General features: G+C 45.4%; 2 protein-coding genes across 19 annotated transcripts in view; one reads left to right on the top strand and one right to left on the bottom strand.

The window, feature by feature from the left end:
- KLHL18 (kelch like family member 18) overlaps positions 1-12,035 on the bottom strand; it is a 74,527-nt gene extending 62,492 nt beyond the window's left edge. For 4 of the 7 annotated variants that reach the window (XR_007479835.1, XR_007479834.1, XM_004283872.4 and 1 more), the window contains exon 1: positions 11,772-12,035. Coding sequence is in view for 2 of the 7 variants with exons in the window: in XM_004283872.4 (XP_004283920.2) it covers positions 11,772-11,900 (129 nt within the window). In the remaining 5 variants the exon portion in view is untranslated. Of the gene's footprint in view, positions 1-4,445; positions 4,549-11,771 lie in introns of all 7 variants that reach the window. The other 3 variants (XR_007479839.1, XR_007479838.1, XR_007479837.1) reach the window with 3 other exon arrangements.
- Positions 12,036-12,243: 208 nt separating this feature from the next.
- The window catches only part of KIF9 (kinesin family member 9), a 47,215-nt gene continuing 34,940 nt past the window's right edge, over positions 12,244-24,518 (top strand). For 8 of the 12 annotated variants that reach the window (XM_033413072.2, XM_049716281.1, XM_004283870.3 and 5 more), the window contains exons 1-6: positions 12,244-12,376; positions 13,337-13,579; positions 16,941-17,038; positions 18,709-18,874; positions 20,968-21,074; positions 22,923-23,147. In XM_033413072.2, coding sequence (XP_033268963.1) covers positions 13,393-13,579; positions 16,941-17,038; positions 18,709-18,874; positions 20,968-21,074; positions 22,923-23,147 — 783 coding nt within the window. In that variant the 5' untranslated portion in view covers positions 12,244-12,376; positions 13,337-13,392. The remainder of the gene's footprint in view (positions 12,377-13,336; positions 13,580-16,940; positions 17,039-18,708; positions 18,875-20,967; positions 21,075-22,922; positions 23,148-24,518) is intronic. The other 4 variants (XM_033413075.2, XM_033413076.2, XM_049716283.1 and 1 more) reach the window with 3 other exon arrangements.

Raw genomic sequence — 24,518 nt, forward strand, 5'->3', positions numbered from 1 at the left:
CCATGAAACCATCACAAACCCTCTAAACTGGAAACAACTGCCGTCTCTCTGGTGTTCCCTCAGGCCTCTGGTGATACCGGGGCAGTTATGGAATTTATCACACTCTGCCTTGTCTCATAGTTAACTGATGGGTAGCTCTCTCCCTTACCAATCTTTAAATGTCAAAGATAGGGGCTGACTCCTACTCATAGCAGGGTGCCTCACGTACCTAGCAAAGCACCATGCACAGCTAAATGCACTTCAACAATATGTTGACTGAAGGAGCGTCTCGAACATAATGCCAGGGGCCCTTGAGGGTAATTCAGCAAACACTTTTCAACACCTGAAACATGCCAAGTACTGTGTTAACTAATGGATGCTTCACATGCTTCCAAAGCTCAACATCTAGAGGTGGAGAAAGACTCTCTAACACACCTACATTCTGCTCAGTATGCTAAGGGGGGTAGGTGCAAAGTGTTAAGGCAATGTTTCTCAAACTTTCAGGTGCACAGGACGTAAGAATCACCAGATTCTAGCTTAGTAGGTCCGACATCCTACATTTCTCACAGGCTCTCAGGCAATGCTGATGCAATGACAATACTCTGAGTAACGAGGGGTTAAAGTGGGAGAGGGAGAGATTAACTGCACCTGGAGGAATATGAGCAAACTGTCTTCAGAGAGATGGGATTTCACACAACAACTCTCCACTGTGATAGGGCAAAAGAAAGAAGATGGCACGGGTCTCTGCCCAACAGAAACACAGGTTGGCAGGGAGTCAGGCAAGCAAACTTTCAACCACAAGACAATGCTGAACAGACACAAATGCAAAGTGCTTTAGGAGAACAGAGGAAGGAGTGTGTTTGGCCGCTTCTCTCCCCTTAAGAAGAGAAAACTACAAAAGGAGCTTTGAAGCATGGGTAGGACTGCTGGCCGAGGTGAGTGGGTACTCCAAGCCAAAGGAATACTAGAACAGAGCCCCAGAAGTTGGAGAACTTAGGTCCTTAGAGACAGCCAGCAGGCGGAGACTGTGGGCAACTAGGGGAGAAAGGCAGAGAGGGGCCAAGTCTGAAGGAACTGGACTATCAAGAACACAGGTGGAGGGCTTCCCCGGTGGTGCAGTGGTTAAGAATCCGCCTGCCAATTCAGGGGACGTGGGTTCGAGCTCTGTTCTGGGAAGATCCCACATGCCGCGGAGCAACTAAGCCCGTGTGCCACAACTACTGAGCCTGTGCTCTAGAGCCTGTGAGCCACAACTACTGAGCCCACATGCCACAGCTACTGAAGCCCACGCACCTAAAGCCCGTGCTCCACAACAAGAGAAGCCACCGCAATGAGAAACCCGCACACTGCAACAAAGAGTAACCCCCGCTCATCACAACTAGAGAAAGCCCGCGCACAGCAACGAAGACCTAACACAGCCAAAAATAAATTAATTAATTTATAAAAAAGAACACAGGTGGAGATCCTAGAAAATTCATCCAGAGCGGCAGTCGACAGCAACAGAACATCCTTAAGCTTCTCCATCTTATACCTCACAGAAGGCAGTGACAGATTTCTGTGAGCAGCTTAGAATAATCAGAGATTCAGTTAAATCAGCAGTCCTTCCATTAATCCTAGAGAAAACCAGCCAGCGGCTGCTGCTCCTGCACTGCCACTACCCCATGGCTCTTCCCAGATGTCTTGCTGACTTAAAGTGATAGCCTATGGACATGTGGAAAAAAAAGGCAAGCTTGGGTTTCCCTGGTGGCGCAGTGGTTGGGAGTCCGCCTGCCGATGCAGGGGATATGGGTTCGTGCCCCGGTCCAGGAAGATCCCACATGCCGTGGATTGGCTGGGCCCGTGAGCCATGGCCGCTGAGCCTGCGCGTCCGGAGCCTGTGCTCCGCAATGGGAGAGGCCACAACAGTGAGAGGCACGCATAACGCAAAAAAAAAAAAAAAAAAAAAAAAAAAAAAAAAAAAAAAGGCAAGCTTTACCCAACATGGGTAGGACCACCTTTGAAAACCACCAAGAGCTGAGCAGCTCTGTTCTACTTCCTGCTCCCCTGACAAGTTTCTAACCTCTGATTTTCTCTGTGGTGTGGAAGAACAGACGTTCCTTCAACAACAAGCCAGAATTGGTCTCTCTTGCTCTGGCCATTACCATTATCTCTCCTGAACAGACAAGAAGGGGAAAGTGGAAACGATATTCTGTGCTTGCTTCATGAACTATGGAAAATGCATCCTACCTCTCTTAGATACACCCGTAAGACTCACCCTGCCCTGCCCTGATTCTTCATTTACTCATTCATAAATAAATAAATACTGTCTAGCTTCATTCATTCATTCATTCACTCACTCATTCAACAAGTATCTACTGAGCTGTACTGTACTGTGCAAGGAATTATGCTGGGCCTGGGGGCTACCTCTCCGACCTTGTGTCCTTCCACTTTTCTCCTGGGTCATGTTATTCTTATCACACCAGCTGCCTGCTATTTCCCCAAAATGCCAACTATGCTCCTGCTTCAGCTGTGCTGATTATTCCCTCTACCTAGAATACTCTTCCCTCATATACACTCATGGATCCCTCCTTCCCTTCCTTCAGGTCTCTACTTAGAGAGACTGGCTCTGGTCCCTCTGAGAAAACAGCACTCAGTCCCCTTATTATCCTTTATTTTTCTCCATAGTACGCATCACCACTGGACATTTTATATCTATTCATTTGTTTATTGTGTCGTCCTGTCCCCGACACCCCCAGGCTGGAAGGTAAGCTCACACTCACAGAGGTTCTGCCTACTCTGCTCGCTGCTGCAGCCCCAGCACTTAGGACAGTACTTGGCTCATGGAAGGCGCTGACATATCTGCTGATACACTGCTGAATGAGAATGAAAGGGAAGTCACTCAGAGCAGGAGAATGACATGATCAGAGCTGAAAAACAATCCCTTAGCTATACCAGAATCATCCCCTAAAGGGTTTATAAGAATTCTCAGCAAGTTGCTAGAGCTAAAGAAACCCCAGGTTAGGTAAAAGGTGAAGAGGGTCTGAATTAGGACAGTGGGTTACTGAGCACCTGTTATGCAGACACCTCAGTAAATGATTCAGTCACAGCCCCTGCTCTCACAGAGTTACAATACTGTAAATAATTATGTAACTGTCATTATGATAAATGCCACAAATACACCTAAAAGAGAGGGGACAAGTCAAAGCCAATCCTAGAGTTTCAATCCTACATGACTAGATGGGTGGTGTGCCATCCTTACACAAAGGGAACAAAAGAAGAGATTGTTGAGAAGGGAAAGAGGCTTCATTTTAGACTTAATGAGCATAAGGATCAATAGGACAAATGGAAATGCAGGTCTAGTGTTTAGGACCAAAATCAGCGGTTGGAGCAAAGATCTGAAAGTCATTTTTAACTTGTAAACTATGCCAACAAACCTTCAGTGGAAGACAGGATGGCATAGTATGTTTCGCTGATCCTCAGGATAGCTCTGTTAAAGGTTATATGACATTTAGATTTTACAAATCAGTACAGGAAAAATAAGCTTATAACATGTGTGCATCACTTAAATGTGTATCTCTTAGAAGTCAATTCCTTTTAAGTGACCACTTGAAGTGCAGCCACAGGGCTGAGCTAATAAAATGTGGCTCTTAACAGCTGAAGCAGCTTACTGCAAAAGCTAAAGAAGAAAGGTTTAGTATGAAATGTTTTTGATCAGTGGATCTGGATAGAGACAAATTCTGTTTTTAGTGTCTCTCCAATCACAAAGCACTATGAGCAATCTCATTTGCCCACTTGCTAACAAGTCTTCTTCAGCTTCTCCTTTTTTAATTGTAAAATATACATAAAATTTACCATTTAAACCATTTTTAAGTGTACAGTTCAGTGGCATTAAGTACATTCACGCTGTTGTACAACCATTACCACCATCCATCCCCAGAACTTCTTCATCTTCCTAAACTGAGATTCTGTACCCGTTAAACACTAACTCCCGATTCCCTCCTTCTCCCAAGCACTGCGAAATCTCCATTCTACTTTTTATTTTTATGAATTTGACTTCTCTAGTTACCTCATTTAAGAAGAATCCTATGATATTTGTCCTTCTGTGACTGGCTTATTTCAAAACTTAGAACAATGTCTTTAAGGTTCATCCATGTTGCAGTATGTGTCAGAATTTCCTTCCTTTTTAAGGCTGAATAATATTCCAGTGTATATATGGAACATTATTCCATTGTATATATGGAACAAAATGTGCCACATTTTATCCATTCAACCACTGACGCAGTCTACCATTGGGCTGCTTCCACCTTTTGCATATTGTGAACAACAATGCTATGAACATGCCTGCACAAATATCTGTTCTTGAGCTTATTTTCTAAAAAGCATTTTTGTGTTCTCATCAGATATGCAGCACACTGCCCAGACATGTTGGGCCATACCTGAACTACTGATCTACTTTGCCTGCCAAAAGCCCAAACTCTGGCCCTTACCTTCACGGCCCTGCACACAGCCGCTCAGGTCCACTGGAACACAGGAGCCATCAGTCTCCTCTGGCCTGCCATTGTGCAAGCAGCTAAGCATCCTCAGCTTCAACTAAGACAGAAAGGGAGCACGGTGTCTTTAGTTAATGCTTTGGAATAGTCTGCCTCAAGCTTCAGCAGAGCTACAAGACTTTAAAGATGAGATGCAAAATATAACAGTGACTTCTCCTATGTCAGTTATTCAGTCACCGACCAGGACAGTCCCATGATCACCTGCGGTAAGCTGGAAAAAGAAAGTTTTTCACTTCTGGTTCACCTGTACTCTTTACCAAGAGAGGCTTCCGATTTCTGAAGTATACGCCGGGGCAATAAAGCAAGTGTAATCTACTCCAAAAACCTTAAACTTTACAAAGGCCATATCAGTATACAATATGGGTAAGGCAACGGGTCTGGCCCACACCTGTTTTTGTAAATAAAATTTTCCTGGAACACAGCCAGACCCATTCGTTTATGTACTGTGTACAGCTGCTCTAGTGCTATAACACCAGAGTTCAGTAGCTGCAACTGAAACTGTATGACCCACAAATCCTAAAATATTTACTATCTGGCTCTTTACAGAAAATGCTTGCCAACTCCTGGTTCACACATCTTGGTTCATTCTCTCTTCTCCCCACCTAGAAACAAGTAATGATGTGATCAGCTGTTTGGGTAGAAAAGGCCTAAACTGATGGTGGGGAAGCTGGCTGGTTTCTATGCCAAGGAGGCAATGTGAGTGCCAACAGTCAACAAACCAAAAGTAGGAAGGTAGATGCCATACTTGTAATTCAGGAGGGGCTACAGGAACACATCTTCGGAAAAACAATGTGGTCTCATTTTCCATCAACCAGCCCACAAGCTGAACCAGGCATGGCCAAGGGGCAAACAATGGAATCTCATGCACAAAACAATAGAGGAACCACCTGCAGTAAGAAGCATCCCCAAACACAGGCTTCTTAAATTCACCCAACTGGCCCGCCAAGCTCCAGAAGCCTCAGGATGAATGCCATGAATGTTGCTCAGCTAGTAACTGATTTTCCAAGATACCTCTGTTGGGCTGCACACAGCAGGCAACATGGCCTGCTCTTGTCCAGCTTTAAGACCAAAGAAAGAGCCCGGAGTCTGCAGCAACAGAGACATCAATGGTGTAATGGATGGGGGACCTTACACGTCTGAAGCAAGGTCCTGGAGCGACAACCCACCGTGTGCGGCAGACAGCGGGCAGGACAGGGTGGCAGTCTTCACTCCCACATGGAAGGGGAGATTACTAGTTATAGGGGAATTGACCTCTGGTGGGCTCATTAGTTACTACGGAAACCAGCAGAGGGGCACACCCCTCCCGGCTCCTTTGATAAGAACAATCACCAGCTGGGGTGGGGAAAAGAGTGTAGGAAGGTCAGTCATACGAGTAGGGTACAGGTGAAGCAGGCACTGGCCGGGCAGGGGATATACAGAGAGCAAGAGAACAGCCATCTTGAGTGCCCTAACCATACAATCTCCAACCCTCTTTCCCCACCTACGTGTCAGGAAACATCAAACTCTCTCATTCATCTAATTGGTGTCCAAATTTAACAGCATCACCTACAACATAACTCACAGAAAAAAGAGCAAAAACTGACGTTTTGATGAATATGAATTCATATCACAAGTGCACATTGTGATATGTGCGCACGTGCTCTAAAGGAGCACATTCTTGCCCTTAGTTTTAATTACTCATTAAAAAGAGGCAAGGCGGGCTTCCCTGGTGGCGCAGTGGTTGAGAGTCCGCCTGCCTATGCAGGGGACGCAAGTTCGTGCCCCGGTCCGGGAAGATCCCACATGCCGCGGAGCGGCTAGGCCCGTGAGCCATGGCCGCTGAGCCTGCGCGTCCGGAACCTGTGCTCCACAATGGGAAAGGCCACACAGTGAGAGGCCCGCATACCGCAAAAAAAAAAAAAAAAAAAAAAAAAAAGAGGCAAGGCTGAAAATGAAACACAATTACCTGAAAAGAGACAGTAGAAAGCCCCGGGAATGAGCAATATTCAGAGGCACAATATCTCCCAATACAGTGTCATTTCCAAATCGAAACAGTCAAAAATTCATATGTCCAGAAAACTAGCAGAAAAAGCCTGCATCTGTCTTCTCTCCTGAAATAGAACAGTGGTGTTGCATCTGGCCATACACATCACTGTCCTCCATGCTCACAGATGACACTGCAGATGGTGTTTGTTCCCTGCTCTGCTTTATACCATTAGCAGGGCAGGTGAGTAATCTGACAGAGGATGTAAAAGCAATGCTTCCACCAAACAGCTGTGTTGGATCTCAGATAATATAGCTTTGTGCCTTGGGCAATCCCTTAATATCACTAAGCCTCAGTGTTTTTTCACCTGTAAGATGGATAGCTTTGATAGAAGACCTCTATGGCTCCTTTTAATATGATTATTCTAGCTCTATAATTACACCCGTGTAACTCACCACACTACACATAACATAAAAATGGCATGCATCAACAAGTCCTTGCCTCACTTCCTGATATCCTTCTCCACCTACTCTTTCATCACAAAATCAGCATGACAGCAAATTAAGCAAGATTCCACACTCAAATGTGAGGCTCTTGAAGTCAGTTTCAGTGAAAATTGTGTACCTGGATTCAGTGGGGCAAAAGGAAATAGAGTATTTCTGTGCCTTTCACCCATGGAAAAGATATTTCCTTCTGAAGGCTAAATTCTCAGATCTGGGTTCAAAACTTTAGCAAGGGCCTTGGGAAAATGCTGGCAAGACTGATGCCAGCAGACCTTTGAGGAACCCTTTATTAGTGGTTGCAAAACAGAGTGTGTGTGTGTGTGTGTGTGTGTGTGTGTGTGTGTGTGTGTGTGTGTGTGTGTGTAGAGGAGGTTCCTGTCTCTTCTAAGCTTATGGGTCAGCGAATAGTATGTATATGCGGTGATCCCATTCTGCTCTCACAAATAAAGAAAAAGAAAGGAGTATGTGAGGAAAGAATAGAAATATAGGAATCTGGTGAGTCTAAATCTCATCAATAAGAGGTTGTGGAGAACACGCATTGCATCTGGGGAGTCTGCCCAATTTGCTGGACCCAGATGAACATGACAGATGTGGCCTGAGCACTGGGCTCCTGGTAGCCCAGAGGACAGGGGATGAAACCAACTGTTGGGAAGAGGAGATAAGAGCCTCTGTGACTGCAAACCTCTCTACCCAGACTAAGTCTTATGTTACAGGCTGCCAAGAAGTCTTGCACCACTATCCTTCTAAACTTTAAGATAAAATGATTTGCCAAGGAGAAAGACATGGGCTTTTCCTGATAAAAGAATAATACTCAGTTCTGTTCATAACCCAAGATCCAAAGATGGGCTCCAGGGGAACTGCTCTTATGACTGAATGCAAAAGTTTGCACATATGTAAGTATGTGCATTTTTCTGGGGAGAGAGTTCAGTGCTTTCAGTTTCTCAAAGAAGTTCGAGTCACCATAGATATAAAATTACTCTTTTCTGTTATGCCTCTACTTAACTATCCAACAGGCACCTAAGGAATTTAAATTTCAAATATTTCCAAAAAGAAAATTAAGCAAGGTTCAAGAGTTGGCAGTGAATTTTGAGAAAGTGGCATGCTTGCTAATGCTGTCACACTCTCCCTAAAACTTGGAAAGACAGAAAAGGTGACATGTTGTTAAGGATGAGTACAATTGACCTGAGGTAGATTAATTCAAATGGTAGCAGCTGAAATCAGTTCAGTCACTGTCACTGATAGAAGAGGCAACAGGAGAGCAGGAAGGAACACCTGACCTGGAGTCTGGACACCAGGAGTCTAGTCTCTAGTTCTAGCTCTGCCCAATTTAATCTGTGACCTTGGATGAGTCCCCTCTTCCTCTAGGCTTGGTCCTCATCTGTAAAATGCAAGCTATGGAAGTAGACCAGTGCTTTGCAAATACTTTTAAGGCAATGAACATAATGTTTAGATAAAACCATCTAGAATTAAACCGAGTCTAAAACGAATTCAAAATGGCAGGCAGAACACATGCATTTATCTCCACTTCCCCTTAATAGGAAATCCCATTAAGTTATTATTCATAAATATCTTCTACTTACTGAATATTTGCTACATGATTGTTTTAAGTGCATTAACTAGTGGAATCCTCAACACTCTTACTAGGTAGGTGATGATCCCCATTTTATAGATGAAGGAACTGAATCACCAGCATTTAAGGAACTTGTCCAAGTTTTCACTGCTAATAAGTGGCAGAGCCAGTATTCAAACCCAGGCGATCTAGCTCCAGTCTGTGTTGTGCTACCTCTCAGACTGACAATCAAGGAATAGCAAAGCTCCCAAGTACAAAGAAGCTGAGAGAGCAGATTAGAAATGTCGCCATATTTTGGAAGATGAAAAGCAGACAAACGGATAGTAACTGACTTATATGGAGAATACTGAGAGCTCTAGAGGGCAAGTCACTCCAGAGCACCCTCCAAAACTCAACTGTTCAAGATACAGGTTTCCTCTGAAGGTGTGAACATAAGGAAGGCTGTAAACAGGCAGTACTGGTTCCCTGCCCCAGGCAAGTGCCCCATCACTGCCCCAGCAGAAGTCTGGAGGTTTATTCTCTGGACAGGATGAACCAGAGACTCCAGACTTGAGGAACCAGAGCACCAAGGAAGACATGAAGTGGTACTATTCAGGGGGATTAAGGGAAAGTCTGCATACAGAAGCAAGAGCTCCCAGTCCCCTCCCACCATCAGCTCCTAGAATGATAACAGCCAGGCTTACTCCATGTAGGCAGAAGCCTGAAGGAAGATCCATGGACTCTGAACATATCCCATAGAAAAGGACAGGTCCACCACCTTACAGGTGTGGCTCTCAGAATGTGGCCCGAGACCAGGAATAGTATCACTGCGGAAGTTATCAGAAATGTGAATTCTCAGGTCCATTCCAGACCTACTGAATAAGAAATTCTGGGGTGAACAATGTCTGAACAACTGTTTTTTAACAAGGCTGCCAGGTGATTCTAATGTCTGCTAAAGTTTGAGAACCACTGCCCCACTGGGAGGCCCACTAATCAATAAACCCATCCTACGCCAAAAAGCTTCCAACCAGCTTTTCAGTTTCTATTTATTTGGAAGAAAGTCTGGAATCACCAGAAGTTTCAGGAAAGACTCTATCTTGAAAAAGAGAAACCGAGGGACTTCCCTGATGGTCCAGTGGTTGAGACTCTGCGCTGCCAGTGCAGAGGGCCCAGGTTCCATCCCTGCTCAGGGAACTAGATCCCGCATGCCGCAACTAAGACCTGGCGCAGCCAAATATTAATTAATTAATTAATTAACTAATTAAAGAAAAAAAAGAGAGACTGAAACAGATTTCACAGAGCAGCTCTAGGGAAGGGGAGTGAAATGAGGCAGAGCTTGGTTTGCTTGGCCTCTCTCTGGGCCCTACCATCACAGGGCATTGAACTACTCCTCAGGCTCCACAGAATAGTCAGAAAACCAATGAAGCAGAGCTTTCTACAGTCCTGTCCAGCTCTAGCCTATGCCTTTATACTGGTCCTTATGTCCCAGATCCTTGAAACTAATATAGCAATTTAGACAGACATTCTCAGCTGGAATCACTTCTGATAATTTACTTGTCCCTTTGAGTGAACAAAAAGTATTTCAATGGAAAAAAACACACAAGCATTTTTATGCTACGGGGTTGCTATACTTGAGATGTGCATTAAGTGCAGAGGCAAAATGCAATGATTTAACTTACGTAGTGTGACCATCTCACTCTATCATTCCCTATTTGCTTCTCTGTGTCTTATAAGCTTTCCCTGGCTTACCCTTACAGCCTAAATCTTAATCCAAAAATTCGCCCCCATTACTGCTTTTCACTAGTCTCTACTCACCCCAAGTGTTACTGCCACAACCAGATCATTCTTTTGTTTACAAATCTCTAGTAGCCTCGACATCTACTACCATGTAATCACCGTGGACAAAAATCTCTCATTTATATTTACTTTCTCTGCTTCCTTCCAGCTCATTTTTCTCAAACCCTTTGGTTCCCCACTAAAGATGCTCTCCCCCCTCAGTCCACTTCACTCCTCTACTGGAAAACTAATCTCCTTCAGGAGGGGTTTAGAGTGATGAAAACCTTAGGCCAGGCATTATGCAAAGAATACCACAAATTTTCTCATTTAATCCTCGTATGAATATTAAGAATTAGGAATCATCCATTTTTACATTGGGAAAGCTGATGCTTAGACTGATTAAGTAACTTTCCCAAGGATTTTAATCCAAATCCTTCTGTCTCCAAAGCCACACTTTTTTTTTTTTAGTCTTTGGTTGAACTATATACCATTCTCAAAGCCACACTCTTAACCATTCTACTTTACTGTCTCCAGAGGTCTGACTCAAATATGTGGAAGAGGAAGTTTCCTTAATGCTGTCGAAAATAAGAAGAGCAAACAGATCTCTGCATAGTTTTATTTTTTAAACAGGGTCCTTCACAGATGCTGACAGCCTTCTAGCCAAACCCCAACAGGGAACAGGGTTTGCAGCAGCATCTCCCCGCCTGGAGAGCCCCACCTGGCTCAACAGCTTGGCCAAGGAGCAGCACAGCATGCCTCTCTAGCAGGAATGGATGCAAAGCACGGGAGGAAGCCTGGCTCTTGCGCCCAGAATGCCAATAGGGAACAGGTGGTTAAGAGAGCCCTCTCCCCACGCAGCCCATCAGCCCATTCTCCGAGACCTTTGTGGTGCTGCTGGTGGTGGTAGTGTGCCTTCTAGTGCGAGGCAGAGTGGTTGCCCACCTCAAAAGATTTCCAGATGCGATTTTAAAAGCTCTTAAGAGACAAGGTAGTAATCTATCAGTCAAGGGCAAGCAATGACTCCTCAGGAAAAGCCCACGCCTCTACCACAGCGCAGCTAACTTCGAGGGGCACAAAGAAACGTCTGTAGTGGCAAGAAAAGGGTCTTCCGTAGTGCCCATCAAAATGTAGGGAGAGCCACAGCCCCTTCGTCCATAGAGGAGCTGCAAGTCCATTTTCTCTCGTCTGACAGAAAAGGGAGGCGGGCACCCCAATGTCTCCACTCTGAGGGCCTCAGCGGCGCACCTCTCTGCCTTTCTTTCTAAGGGCTGAGAGGCTGTCCCTGTCCGTCTCCCCACTCAGCCCCAATCCCCCTCTCCCAGTCAGCACCCCTCTCTCCCCTACTCGCTCTCCCTCCAACCTCCTTTCCCCACCCCGCTGAGCTCTAGACCTCTCTTCCCTTATCCCCCGCCTCTCTTCCCTCCCCATTCGGTCCCCTGGCCCTCAGCCCCGCGCCGCCCAGCACCCGGGACCTTGAGCGTCACGTCGCACAGCTTGCCCTGCCGCCGGATCTCCTCCATGACGCCGTAGCCGCGACTAGGCAACTCGGACACGGAGAAGTGCACCAGGTCCTCCAGCTCCTCCGCGCCGTCCTCCACCATCTTCCCCGGCCGCCGCGACTGCGCAGGCCTGGCCGGCTGGCTCGAAGCTAAGCTGGGCGGGGCGAAGGCGCCTGTGGACGGCAGCTCGGAGCGCAAGGCTGGAGTTAGACGGAGCTGCGCGGCCGCCGTAGTCTCAAACTGCTGTGCGCCGGAAGCCCGGCTGCCCCGTTTCCTGGTTCTTGCGCATCCTTCGTTCCCCCGCTACCCCTACCCTGGCTTCGCGCCTGCAGCTGCCGCAGTCTTTTTAGATTAATCGGTCCCATCTCCCGTCCTCCTAATTCGGCCCTGGCCTTACTTGTATCTCAACAGAGGACCGCGGACTTCATTTCCGCCACCACCCCCTACTTCCGGAATCTCCGGAAGCAGCCTGTTGCCACGGCGACTGTGTACACAGCCCGGCAGCCGAGCTTGCCGGGTTTCTTCTGTAGCTGCTAATGCAGTGGTCGGGCTGCGGAAGGGCTCCAGCCTCCGGAGCGGTAAGCAGGACTCACGCGCGGTCCGGGTGGGGAGAAGGAAGGCCGGAAAGGGGGTGTCCGCCCGGGCGGCGGGCAGCTGCTGGAATCTGAACACCGCTCCACCCGGGAGTACCCCAGCTTTGGCTCGCTGATCTGTGAAACCCGGGCGGAGGAGGGTGAGGCGTCGAGGGGACCCTTTAAGCCTTGCTGCGGCTTAGGGTTTTCGGATCTAACGTTCCCTGGCCCCACGAGGGTCCTACGTCGCCCCTGAGGTTCAGAGATCTCTGGTCTTCTGGACTCTTCTGTATTCAGTTTTCTAACTGGAGGGGGCTTCGGGATTGCCATCCCGGCCCTTCGCTTTACAAATGCGGAAATCGCTCCAGAGAGGCACAGGAATGGTCCCAAGGCCCACTGCCTCCCAGACACCACACAGGGGTCCAGCATGTTGGGTTAGAAAAAGGAAAAAGACCAGTTTGGCCTGGGTCCGAGTCTTTTGTTTAGTCCAAGGCCAGGTGCGTTTGGACCCTCTTTTGGGGGGTTCAGATGCTGCTAACTTGCTGGTGGCTATGAGTGTTCTCTTGAGAGCCTCTGTTCTGGACAGGAACGCTGGAAGATAGGGACCCACCTGGTCCTCTCCTTTTGTTGAGCTTTCAGGGGTGCTTGGTGGCAACCTGTTCATTCCCACCCCTAAAACAAATGAGGAAACTGAGCCCTTCAGCAGAGAGGGCTCTTGGTGGCCACTCAAAGGTTCACTTATTTACACCAGAAATATCTAAGGGTGGTGTCCACGAGGGAGAGGCATTCCCCACAAGGTCCTGAGAGAGAAGGACCCTACTAAAATGGAGAGCGTGGTGAGGGGCTGAAGTTGGCTTCTTGCAAGTGGGCCTGGAAACCCAGTGTCCTCCTGGAAGGACTGTGGGCTCAGGGTTGGAGGTGGTGAGGGAGGCGAGTGACATCATGTGCCCTTTGGGACTCTCTCAGTTGTGACCGAAGATGGACCCACATATGGAGATTCCGCCACCCTCTGACTTCCAGTCATGACCATCACCACCAATCACCATTTCTTAAGCACCTACTCTGTGCTGGGCACTGTTCCGGACTTTGAGGGGGGACTCAAAAGAAATAAAAGGCACAGTCCTGTCCCTCAAACAGCTTGTAACTTAATTTGGGATCTGAAACCCACTCAAATGATGTGGCGTAAGAACGGTAACAAGGATTATTTCAGTAAGTGCAAGTTGGCATGGGGTCTCCAAATGACTGGGTGTTGAGGGGCTGCTGGGTAGTGGATTTGCAGGAGGGATGTAGTTAATAGAGAAGGCTTGTGTCAGGCGGATATGGCTCCTGGCGTGCCTGGAGCCATGGGCGTGAGCATGGGGAGAAATGGGAAGCACAGATAGAATGACTACTTGTGCATGTTGGCAAATTGCTGGGCAGAAAAGGGGCAGGCTCTGAGGGGAGGGTAATGCTTGAAGCTGGCCTGTGCTGCCCTTGGGCTGTCTGTGGGTAGGGGCTGCCAGGAGGGAGGCTTGAGCAACCCCCTACTTCTTCATGGTCCCTTTCAGAGGGCACCCTGGGCAGCATCTTAACTTTCCTGGGCAGGAGGATGGGCCATCGGACTGGTATGGGGAATGGTTCCCAGAACTTTAGAAATTGAGTGTAAGTGTTTGCTTGAGTCAGCACACCTCTCTCCACTCTCCACTTCCCAAAAGCCTAGATCAAAGTGAACTTGGAGATGAGAACATCTCTTAAGTTTCCTCAGTTTGGGAGTCCTGTTAGAGCTATTTGTGGCTTTTTATTTCTAGAGCTCAATTTTGCAAACAAAAATCTTAGACCTGAAATTGGACAAGCCATTATCCTTACTCACCTGAATACCTTACAGATTCACTTTCTAAAAATTAAAAGATCTGAGTGATCCCACAGTGGCCAGGAAAAGACTTCCATGAAATAATTACTTGAGGAATGTGGGAAGTGGACTCACACTCTACAGTAGGCAGGTGTGAAAGTAGTTTGCTTATTTAATGTGACATCTGAAGGGTTTGTAATAGGGGTTAGAGTTTTATTTTGCCCACTTCATTGAAACTGTAAACTGAAAGAGCAGGGCCTGTCTCTATTTAATTTGCTTCTATAGAGATACTTAATGCCACTTGATGATAGCTAAGATAATTGTATGAGGAAATCAAGTGGTCACCAAAAGTTGTGTCTAGAAATGTGGAGGGACATTAATTTTTTAACAGTCAAGGTCTTGAAAATTAGCTTTTTAAAAATATTGACCATCTGATCAGTTTGTTAGAACACTTTGCAGTAGCACAAACAAACTATTTTTTCCTGAACAACGGTGATGATATTGCTATTTACCAATTTGAAGATGAAATTGAGTCAGCTCCCTATCCCTCATGTTTTCCTACCTCTTCATAAATTCAGCAATTCCTTTGCTGGTTGTCTTTTTCAGAAGTATCCAGGAGTTTTCTTTAGCCTCAAGTCCTCTGTCCTACCCCATGAAAGTACAGGTTATTTTAGGGGCAAATGCCTCATTTCTTATGGAACTGGCCCAACCCTGTCAGGGGCATCAAAAGAGAAGTGCACGATGCAGCACACATCCTGACCCTCAGGCATTGTCTCTATTCAAAGTCTGTTTTTTACTTTGTGGAGCATTAACTCTAAATGAGTTTTGGGGTTTTTTTGTTTTGTTTTGTTTTCGTGGTATGCAGCCCTCTCACTGTTGTGGCCTCTCCCGTTGCGGAGCACAGGCTCTGGACACGCAGGCTCAGCGGCCATGGCTCATGGGCCTAGCCGCTCCGCGGCATGTGGGATCTTCCCGGACCGGGGCACGAACCCATGTCCCCTGCATTGGCAGGCGGACTCTCAACCACTGCGCCACCAGGGAAGCCCAGTTTTGGTTTTTTTAAAAATAAATTTATTTATTTATTATTTTTGGCTGCGTTGGGTCTTCATTGCTGCACACGGGCTTTCTCTAGTTGCGGCGAGAGGGGCTACTCTTTTGTTGCGGTGTGCGGGCTTCTCATTGCAGTGGCTTCTCTTGTGGAGCACGGGCTCTAGGCGCACGGACTTCAGCAGTTGTGGCACACAGGCTCAGTAGTTGTGGCTTGCAGGCTCAGTAGTTGTGGCGCATGGCTTAGTTGCTCTGGGGCATGTGGGATCTTCCCAGACCAGGGATTGAACCCATGTCCCCTGCGTTGGCAGGTAGATTCTTAACCACTGCACCACCAGGGAATTCCTGTACAATTCAATTTTTAAAAATGTTTATGAAATACTTTAGTTGGACAGGATATTAGAGATCAATTAACTCTCCCTGTAATACAAACAATCCCTTTTGTAGCATCTCTGCTAGTTGGCATCTTGCTTGACTGTAGTGTTTATGGTCCTTACTTTGAGAAAGTCTTTCCCACTATAGGAAAACTCCACATAATAAGAAGTTAATTTACCTAAATCTCCCTCTCTGTCATTTATAACTATAAGCTTTCAACCTATTCGATGAAGCTACATTCAATGTTTATTTTAACATTTTATTATACATGGTAATTACTTGTGATAGTATAAATGAAGGAATACAAATATATGTGTGCCTGCCTGAAAGAAAATGATGAGAATATACATAATTACGTTTTAGGAGAGACAGAGGAGGTAAGGGACTGAGATTTTTCTCTTAATGGAGTGGCAGAGAAGAAAGAATATTAGACTATGGGCTACATTAAATGTACTTCCAGGGAATCTTTTTCTGATCTAAGTTAGTCTAATGGAGGTAGAGAAGGAGGTGCTACATCTGAAGTTAGGTATATTAATGAAAAAAAGAAAATTAGTTCTAATGCATTTCATAGTCAGTATTTTAGAGGAAAATATAATGAATAAGGCAAAGTGTAGGTAAACTCTGATACGGAGCATTTGTAGAAACCACATCTAAAATTAGGCCACTAGGGACTTCCCTGGTGGTGCAGTGGTTAAGAACCTGCCTGCCAATGCAGAGGACACAGGTTCAATCCCTTGTCCAGGAAAATCCCACATGCTGCAGAGCAACTAGGCCCGTGGGCCACAACTACTGAGCCTGCGCTCTAGAGCCTGTGAGCCATAACTACTGAGCCCATGTGCCACAACTACTGAAGCCCACGCACCTAGAGCCCATGCTCTGCAACAAGAGAAGCCAACGCAATGAGAAGCCCGCACCCCACAACGAAAACTAGCCCCCGCTTGATGCAACTAGAGAAAGCCCATGCACAGCAATGAAGACCCAATGCAACCAACCAAATAAATAAATAAAAATAAAAAATAAAAATAAAATAAAATTAGGCCACTAAAGGGAGCATTCTTTTTGCTTTGTGTTTCAGTCTCTTAGGGGGTTGTTGGTGGAGAGTGGTGAGGCACCCTGTAAAGTAGGAAGTACACGGACTTGTTGAACAGCATCCTGTGGACGGATCACTGAAATGCTGGGGGGCAAAAGGAAGACTGGCTCTCAGTGGGAGAGGAAAACATGGACTGCACATCATGTTTTCTGATCTTGATGAATGACACCTCCATTCTAATGGTTGTTGGAGGATGACTACTGAAAATTTTGCTATTTTCTTCTTTTTAGCTAGAATGGGTACTAGGAAAAAAGTTCATGCGTTTGTCCGTGTCAAACCTACTGATGACTTTGCTCATGAAATGATCAAATATGGAGATGACAACAAAGTAAGTACAGTGTGTTTGCCTTCACCTGCCTGGGCATCTCTCTGTCCCTCCTCACTACAACCTCTAAGGTTTCCAAGCAACCTTTTAAGGACCAAGACAGAATTGGTAAAAGTTCAGATGGAATCTAGAGTCATTCAAGGCCAAAGCACTCCCCCACAATGCTGTTGATGAGGAAACTCATGAAACTCCCATTTTTAATGGGAGTAGGTCCTTGTTGGTTATCCATTTTAGATACAGCAGTGTATACATGTCAATCTCAAAATGGGAAAAGAATTTGAAAAAGAATAGATAGATGTATAACTGAATCACTTTGCTGTACACCTGAAACTAACACAACATTGTTAATCAACTATACTCCAATATAAAATAAAAAGTTAAAAAAAAAAGTTTACCTTTGTCCTTATATCTGACACAGGAAGCTGACATTTGTCCACACTCATAAAACTTTCTGGTGATCAGATCTCCCAGGAAGTACAATAGGAATGTCTTCAGATGATTATTATTAAACTTACCAAAGGGAGGGAGAAACTCTTATGGAGAGAACTGGAAAGATCTATCCATCCCCCTGTCCCCACCACTGTCCTGACAACTCTTCTGAAGGCTGTGACAGGCTTAGGACACCTCGAGACTATGGGATGTTTTCATTCAGCAAACATTTGTGGATCTACTATGGGTAGCATGGAGACATTAAGAGAGGAATTCAAAGGCCAACTTCTCAAGGTTCAAAAGTCCTAGCAGTCAGAAAGAAACTCACATGCAGCGCTGTGAAGTGCATGCTGATGGACACGGATTCAGTGACGACTGAAGCACAGAGCATTTAATGTATGAATAGACCAAGCCTTTCTCTGTTGATCTTAGTTTTTCTGCATGTGGCTGTGTCTTGGCTTCTGGACTAGGGCAGCCAGTATAAGATTCCAGTGAGAGTCTGTTTACATTAGAAGTCCCCATTTCGAAGATTGGAATCTACCATTGACCTAACCCTATATGTTTCTAAACTAGCTGCTGCCACAGTGGCTTGCTATGGAGGGATCTAAAACTTTAAAAAATTTTTTTAGAAATCTTTGCATCTAAAAATCTGCTGATTACAAGTAGGTAGTCACCCTCAATTTAATACCAGTGAGTAACTGTGTCTGAGGAGTCCAGAGCCTTTTCTGTGGCTATCATTTCATCATTGCTCACATTAGCCCATAGCGTGTGTGTGGAAGTAAGTGCTCACCACAGTGCTGAGGGAGGCCTCACCGCCAGTCACCAGGGAGATGGGGCTCAAGCCCAGGCCTCCATCACCAAGCCCGCTCTTCTCTCTGGCCTAATTCAAGGCCTCTCTGTGCTTATTGAATTTATCTAAAGCTTGTTTAATGTGATAAATATTGATATGTGATAAATATGCTTGACCCCATATCAGAAATGGGGGAACCAAGACAGACAGCACCCTGAACACTAGGGTGAGATGTGCTGAAACTAGCAAGTGCTCCAGTCTCCTGATCCTTCCACCTTGAGGATGTGTGGCCTCCCTGCAGTGCCTTCCTTCCCACCTCCCAAAGGTCGTCCAGAATATGTGCAAGTCCCTGTTCTTCCTAAAGTTCACCTCCTCTGTTTCCTCCAGGTCAGGCCTTGGCTATCAGTGACTTTTTTATACCAGTTTCTTAACAAGTATCTCTCTCTCTTCCTAGACCATTAATATTCACTTAAAAAAAGATACTCGGAGAGGAGTTGTCAATAACCAGCAGACAGACTGGTCATTCAAGCTGGATGGAGTTCTCCATGATGCCTCCCAGGACTTGGTTTATGAGACAGTCGCAAAGGATGTGGTTTCTCAAGCCCTCAATGGCTATAATGGTAATTTAGTTAATTAACTGTTGTTTTACATAAGAACCTGTGGAACCCCCGCTCACCCAGGAAGAGGTACAAGTATTTTGTGGTGAATAAAATACAACTTCACTTACTAACTTTTGTTTGATTATTTGTCTGTCTCCATGTTCTTATGGTGGGAAACTTATTTGCTTGGTGATACTGTGGGCATGGCTTGATCCATGGTCCTGGGATCCTACCTTCATAGGAAGATTAAATGACCCTGACTCTCTATAGGTCATGGGGATTCAACTATTATCCTGTTTCAAATCCCCTGATTATTAGTTTTGAACATGTCTTTATGATAAATTTGATGGAGTCAAAACATTTTTCTCTTGGCTACCTGCTAGGAGATATTTCCATTTATTCTACCAGCACAATCAATCTATTCTATTGTAGTATAGTATTATTTACATATATCACTAAAGACTAGTACAGTTTGACTTTCTTAAAAGCTTAACTAAAAAGCTTTTTTAACAAATTAAAATTTATTGGGAAATTTTTACAAACTAGTTCACTCTAAGACTGTTTCAAAATCTTTTTAAAAAAATATTTATTTATTTATTTATTTGGCTGCACCAGGTCTTAGTTGCGGCATGTGGGATCTAGTTCCCTGACCAGGCATCAAACCTGCCCCCCCTGCATTGGGAGCACAGAGTCTTAGCTGCTGGACCACCAGGGAAGTCCCTTAAAATCTTAAAAAGATTTAAAAATCCATAGAGGGACTTCCCTGGCGGTCCAGTGGTTAAGACTCTGTGCTTCCACTGTAGGGAGGGCGGGTTTGATCCTTGGTCGGGGAACTAAGATCCCGTATGCCACGCGGCGTGACCAAAAAAAGAAAAAAAATCCATAGAAAAAAATATATCACAGTCTGTAGACTTTGCCCGTCTGGTGGCTCCTGACTAGAATGTTCCCTGTTTGCAAGTTTTAGGTGTTCTGCTTAAAAGTCCGTTGAGTGTAGATGCCTAAACGTTGTAATGTATCCTGTGTGTGATATATAGCTATGGTCCCCATTGGTCCTGAGGGGATGTGGCCCTGAGGAAGTAGAGACAAAGGAGCTAAGGCCCGGGGAGGCTAAGAGTCGTGGGCTCTGAGTGCTGTGGAGCCACAGATGGGCTCTGAGTCCCAGCTGAACTGACTCCTTCCTGCACATTTCTGCAGGGTTAATAGACACTGCTTCTGACTCCAGCTCAGATGCTGAATTAAGACCCCTTGTGTAAAACCTACCAATCCCAGGAACTAGAGCATTCACGTGGCAAAGGCAAACACTGATTTCCACGGCCCAGCATTGCCCGGGCAGATCTGTTTTGTAAATGCCCAGAAGCAGCCTTTGGGTTGGGTCTGGCTCAGGCTGCTCAAGCCAGGAAGAAGAGCAGATGGGAACCAGAGCCCAGGGTGACTGGTTTGTGTCCCAGAGCCTGGTGATGGTAGACCTAAAGCACGAGAGAGGTGCAAGTGAAAGTCTTCCCAGAGAGGGCAATGTGACAGATCAGGGCTTGGTCATGGTGTTCCATTTCTGAAAGTGGCCTGGGACCAACTAGCAGCCCTTTAGTCCAGTGGGAACTTGCAGTCTACAAAGAATTCCCACCGCTAACAGAAAATGCCCTTCTGACTCCCATCTCTTCCTGGGGATTTTGAAAGCCCTTCTTTCCTCCTGCCTGGGCTGTCCTGCAGGGAGGCCAAGCCCTGAGAGCCTGGCTGTTCATGATCTTGCTAAAGAAGGGCTGAGTTCAATGCTCTTATCTCCCTCATCTTTCCAGGAAAATTCCCAGTTCCTCTGTTCCCTGGAATTCTCTGCTCTCCTCAGAAGCCCTAGGATCAGATCCCCTCTTGGGAGAGGAAGCAGTAGAGCACTACATGGACCACAGATTCAGAGCAGCTGTCTGTGTTTTGACCATTTATATCACTGTTTCCCTGCTCACCCACCCTCCATGGCAGGAATTCCTGCTGTCCTTGGCTGCTCCTGATGGCCACCTTCACACTAGGGTTCTGGCTGGCACTGGGCATGCTGGGGGATGGGAGAGCTATCCTTGGAGCTGTTTTTCTGGTTGTCACCAAGACGTGTTTTGAAATGTTTGCAGGCACCATCATGTGTTATGGGCAGACGGGAGCTGGCAAGACATACACCATGACGGGGGCAACTGAGAATTACAAGCACCGGGGGATCCTCCCTCGTGCCCTACAACAGGTAGAGAGTGGGCCTGTGGGTGGGATGCCACTTAGGTCCCCTCTTTCTACCATACATGCTGCCCATCCCAGGCGAGCTCCTGGAGACAGTGGGGTCCAGCCTCAAAGGAGTTGCAGCCTGTAGGGGAGACAGCCTGTAGGGGAGACAGGTGGGGTGTGTGTGTGTGTGTGTGTGTGTGTAAACCAAGAGTTTAGGTTCCAGGCTCTGACCTACGCCCATGCTGAGCCTGTTTCCTCATTTGATAAAGAGGGAGTCAGATGTGCTGACTGGCTTCTTGCTGCTCTGATGGTCTGTGACCCTGTAATTGAGGATTCAGAGGTCCTAATCCTGTTCCTTCCTGGTTTTAATGAGGGAGATATGAACCCTTGCAGAGCTTCCTTACTGGCCTGCTCTGGTTTCTTGCACCACCACAGCCCCAGAAAGAGCAAAAGGAAGAAGCAGGGCATGACATGAGCTTTCAGGACCGAGTCAGCCTTGGGGGTCTGGGAAGTGTGACTGAAGACAGGACAGATGGGCCTTCCTTCAGAGTCTGCTAGCCTGCGTTCTGTGAGGACCCTCTTTTTGAAGGTGGGAGGCAAAGGACTTTTCCCTAAAAAGCATCTTGAGGTTTTATAGCCCTGTGCTGTAAGAAGTGTAGATGTCCCTCTAGTGTATGACCATCCATGCGATAATTTCTTGAAGCAATATCCTTAACATCCCACTGTCAACGCTTCAGTATCTCAGCATCTTAGACTTTATAGTCTAGCCCAGCGCTGCCCAACAGAAATATAATGTAAGTCACATATGCAATTTTAGGTTTTCCAATAGCCACATTTAAAAAAGTAAAACAAGTGAAATTATTTTTAAATAATATATAATAATATATTTTATTTAACTCAATATAGCCAAAATAGCATTTCCACATGTAATCAATATGAAAATTATTGAGATAGTTTACATTATTTTTCTTTATACTGAGTCTTTGAAATCTGGTATGTATTTTACATTTACAACCCATTTCTATTTAAGACACTAAATATTCATCAGAAAGAGTTGCTCTGTATTTACAGTTCATGAAATTTACAGTTGAAAAGGTAGATTTATAAACCCAAGTTGCTCCAAACATACTTAAAAGTTTACCAATAACTGAATTTAGTATCAGTGTTAAATTTTTAGTTAAAATTAAATAAAATTTAAAATCCAATTCCTCATTTGCACGAGCCAGATTTCAAGCGCTCAGCAGCCACCTGTGGCTAGTGTCTAGCATATTGGACAGCACAAATCTAGCCTGTTAGAGCAAGATGGGGACTTCAGGGATCATCCAGCCCAACTCCCCATTTAACAGATAAGAAAGTTAAGGTCTAGAGAGGGGAAAAGACCAGCCCAAAGTCACCTGCTGATAAGCACTGGGGAGGATATTAGGAGTCGAGAAGGCTGAGTTCTGGCTTGACTTCTTCCCTTAGTAGCTGAGCCACCATAGATGGGTATTGCCCCTGCCCTGCTTCAGTCGCAGTGGCATCATGAGGGTAGAATTAAAAAATGGATGTGAAAGAAGCTTTTATGTGGTGAAACCCCACAAAACAAGAGATCTTCACTCCAGAGTCCTTTCTGTTCATCATGCCTCTACTTCTTGAGACTGTACAAGTATTAGCCAATCTATAAGTCAGGCCTCACAAAAACTACAAGATGATAATAAATACTGCCCAATAGACTGCAACTACTAATAATTGTTGTTGCTGATGACCATCACACCAACTAGACTGTAAATTCTTCTAGGGCAAGGATTCCCTCCTAAGGTAAGAACTCCCCTAGCACTGGCTGGCCACTGGAGTTCTGCTCTCAGTGACTGCTGTCCAATCTCCCATCTAGGTTTTTAAGATGATCGAAGAACGCCCCACACAGGCCATCACTGTGCGTGTTTCCTACCTGGAAATCTATAATGAGAGCCTGTTTGATCTCCTGTCCACTCTGCCTTACGTTGGACCCTCGGTCACACCTATGACCATTGTGGAAAGTCCTCAGGGGGTCTTCATTAAGGGCTTGTCAGTCCACCTCACAAGTCAGGAGGAGGATGCGTTCAGCCTCCTTTTTGAGGTGAGATGATCAAGTCTATGGGTTCCTTCCTCCTTACCTTTCCTCCCTCCTTTCCTTTTTTTTTTCCTTTTCCTCCTTCCTTAGTTTTTTACTTACTTTGATAACCAGAATGAAAATTAATATATGCTTGTTTAGCAAGTTCAGATAGTAATGAAATATACAGAAGCAAAAGAAGAATTCACTCATCTGTTTTCTACATATGGCAACAATAATGTGTATTTTGGCTTATTTCCTTCTAGTCTTTTTTCTTGTGAAGTTTTTTCTTTACTTAGTTGAAATTGTCCTTTTTTTTTAGTTAACATTAAATCACAGGCATTTGTGGTATAGAAAAAATAAGAATTAATGTCCTTGGTATATAAAAGCTCTTACAAATCAATGAAAAAATTCCCCAGGATATGTTATTCTTTTAAAAATCATGTAGATTAAAACTCTATGCATTGCTGGTGAAATGTAAAATGGTGCAACCATTTTGGCAGTTTCCTAAAAAGTTAAACATTAATTTTATCATAGGACCTAGCACTTCTACTCCTAGAAATCTACCCAAGAGAAATGAAATGTGCACACAAAAACTTGAACACAAATATTCATATTAAGACTATTCATAATAGCCAAAGACTGGAAATAACCAAAATATTCATCAACGGAGAATGCATGAACAAATTGTGGTACATCCATACAACGGAAAACTGTTTAGCAATAAAAAGAAATGGAGCACTGATACATGCTACAGCTTGGATGAATCTCAAAAAAAAATGCTAAGTAAAAGAAATAAAAAAGTTACCTGTTGTATGATTCCATTCATTTGAAATGTCCAGATAACCACATCTATAGAGACAGAAAGCAGATTAGTAGTTGCCTGGGGGAGGGGACAGGAAGTGACTGCAAATGGGCCTGAGAGAACTTTTTGGAGTGATACATTTTAAAAATAGAATTGTGGTGATGGTTGCACAACCCTGTAATTTTACTGATTTTAAAAATCATTGAGGGCTTCCCTAGTGGCGCAGTGGTTGAGAGTCCGCCTGCCGATGGAGGGGACACGGGTTCGTGCCCCGGTCCGCGAAGATCCCACATGCCGCGGAGCAGCTAGGCCCGTGAGCCATGGCCGCTGAGCCTGCGCGTCCGGAGGCTGTGCTCCGCAAAGGGAGAGGCCACAACAGTGAGAAGTCCGCGTACCGCGAAAAAAAAAAAAAAATCATTGAATTGTATACTTAAAACAATGAGTCCTTTTTTTTTTTTTAAACAGTGAGTCTTATGGTATTTAAAATATATGTCGGGGACTTCCCTGGTGGTCCAGTGGCTAAGCCTCCACACTCCCAATGCAGGGGGCACGGATTCAATCCCTGGTTGGGGAACTAAGATCCCGCATGCCAC

This window comes from Orcinus orca, chromosome 10, assembly GCF_937001465.1.
Source record: "Orcinus orca chromosome 10, mOrcOrc1.1, whole genome shotgun sequence".
Taxonomy (NCBI): domain Eukaryota; kingdom Metazoa; phylum Chordata; class Mammalia; order Artiodactyla; family Delphinidae; genus Orcinus; species Orcinus orca.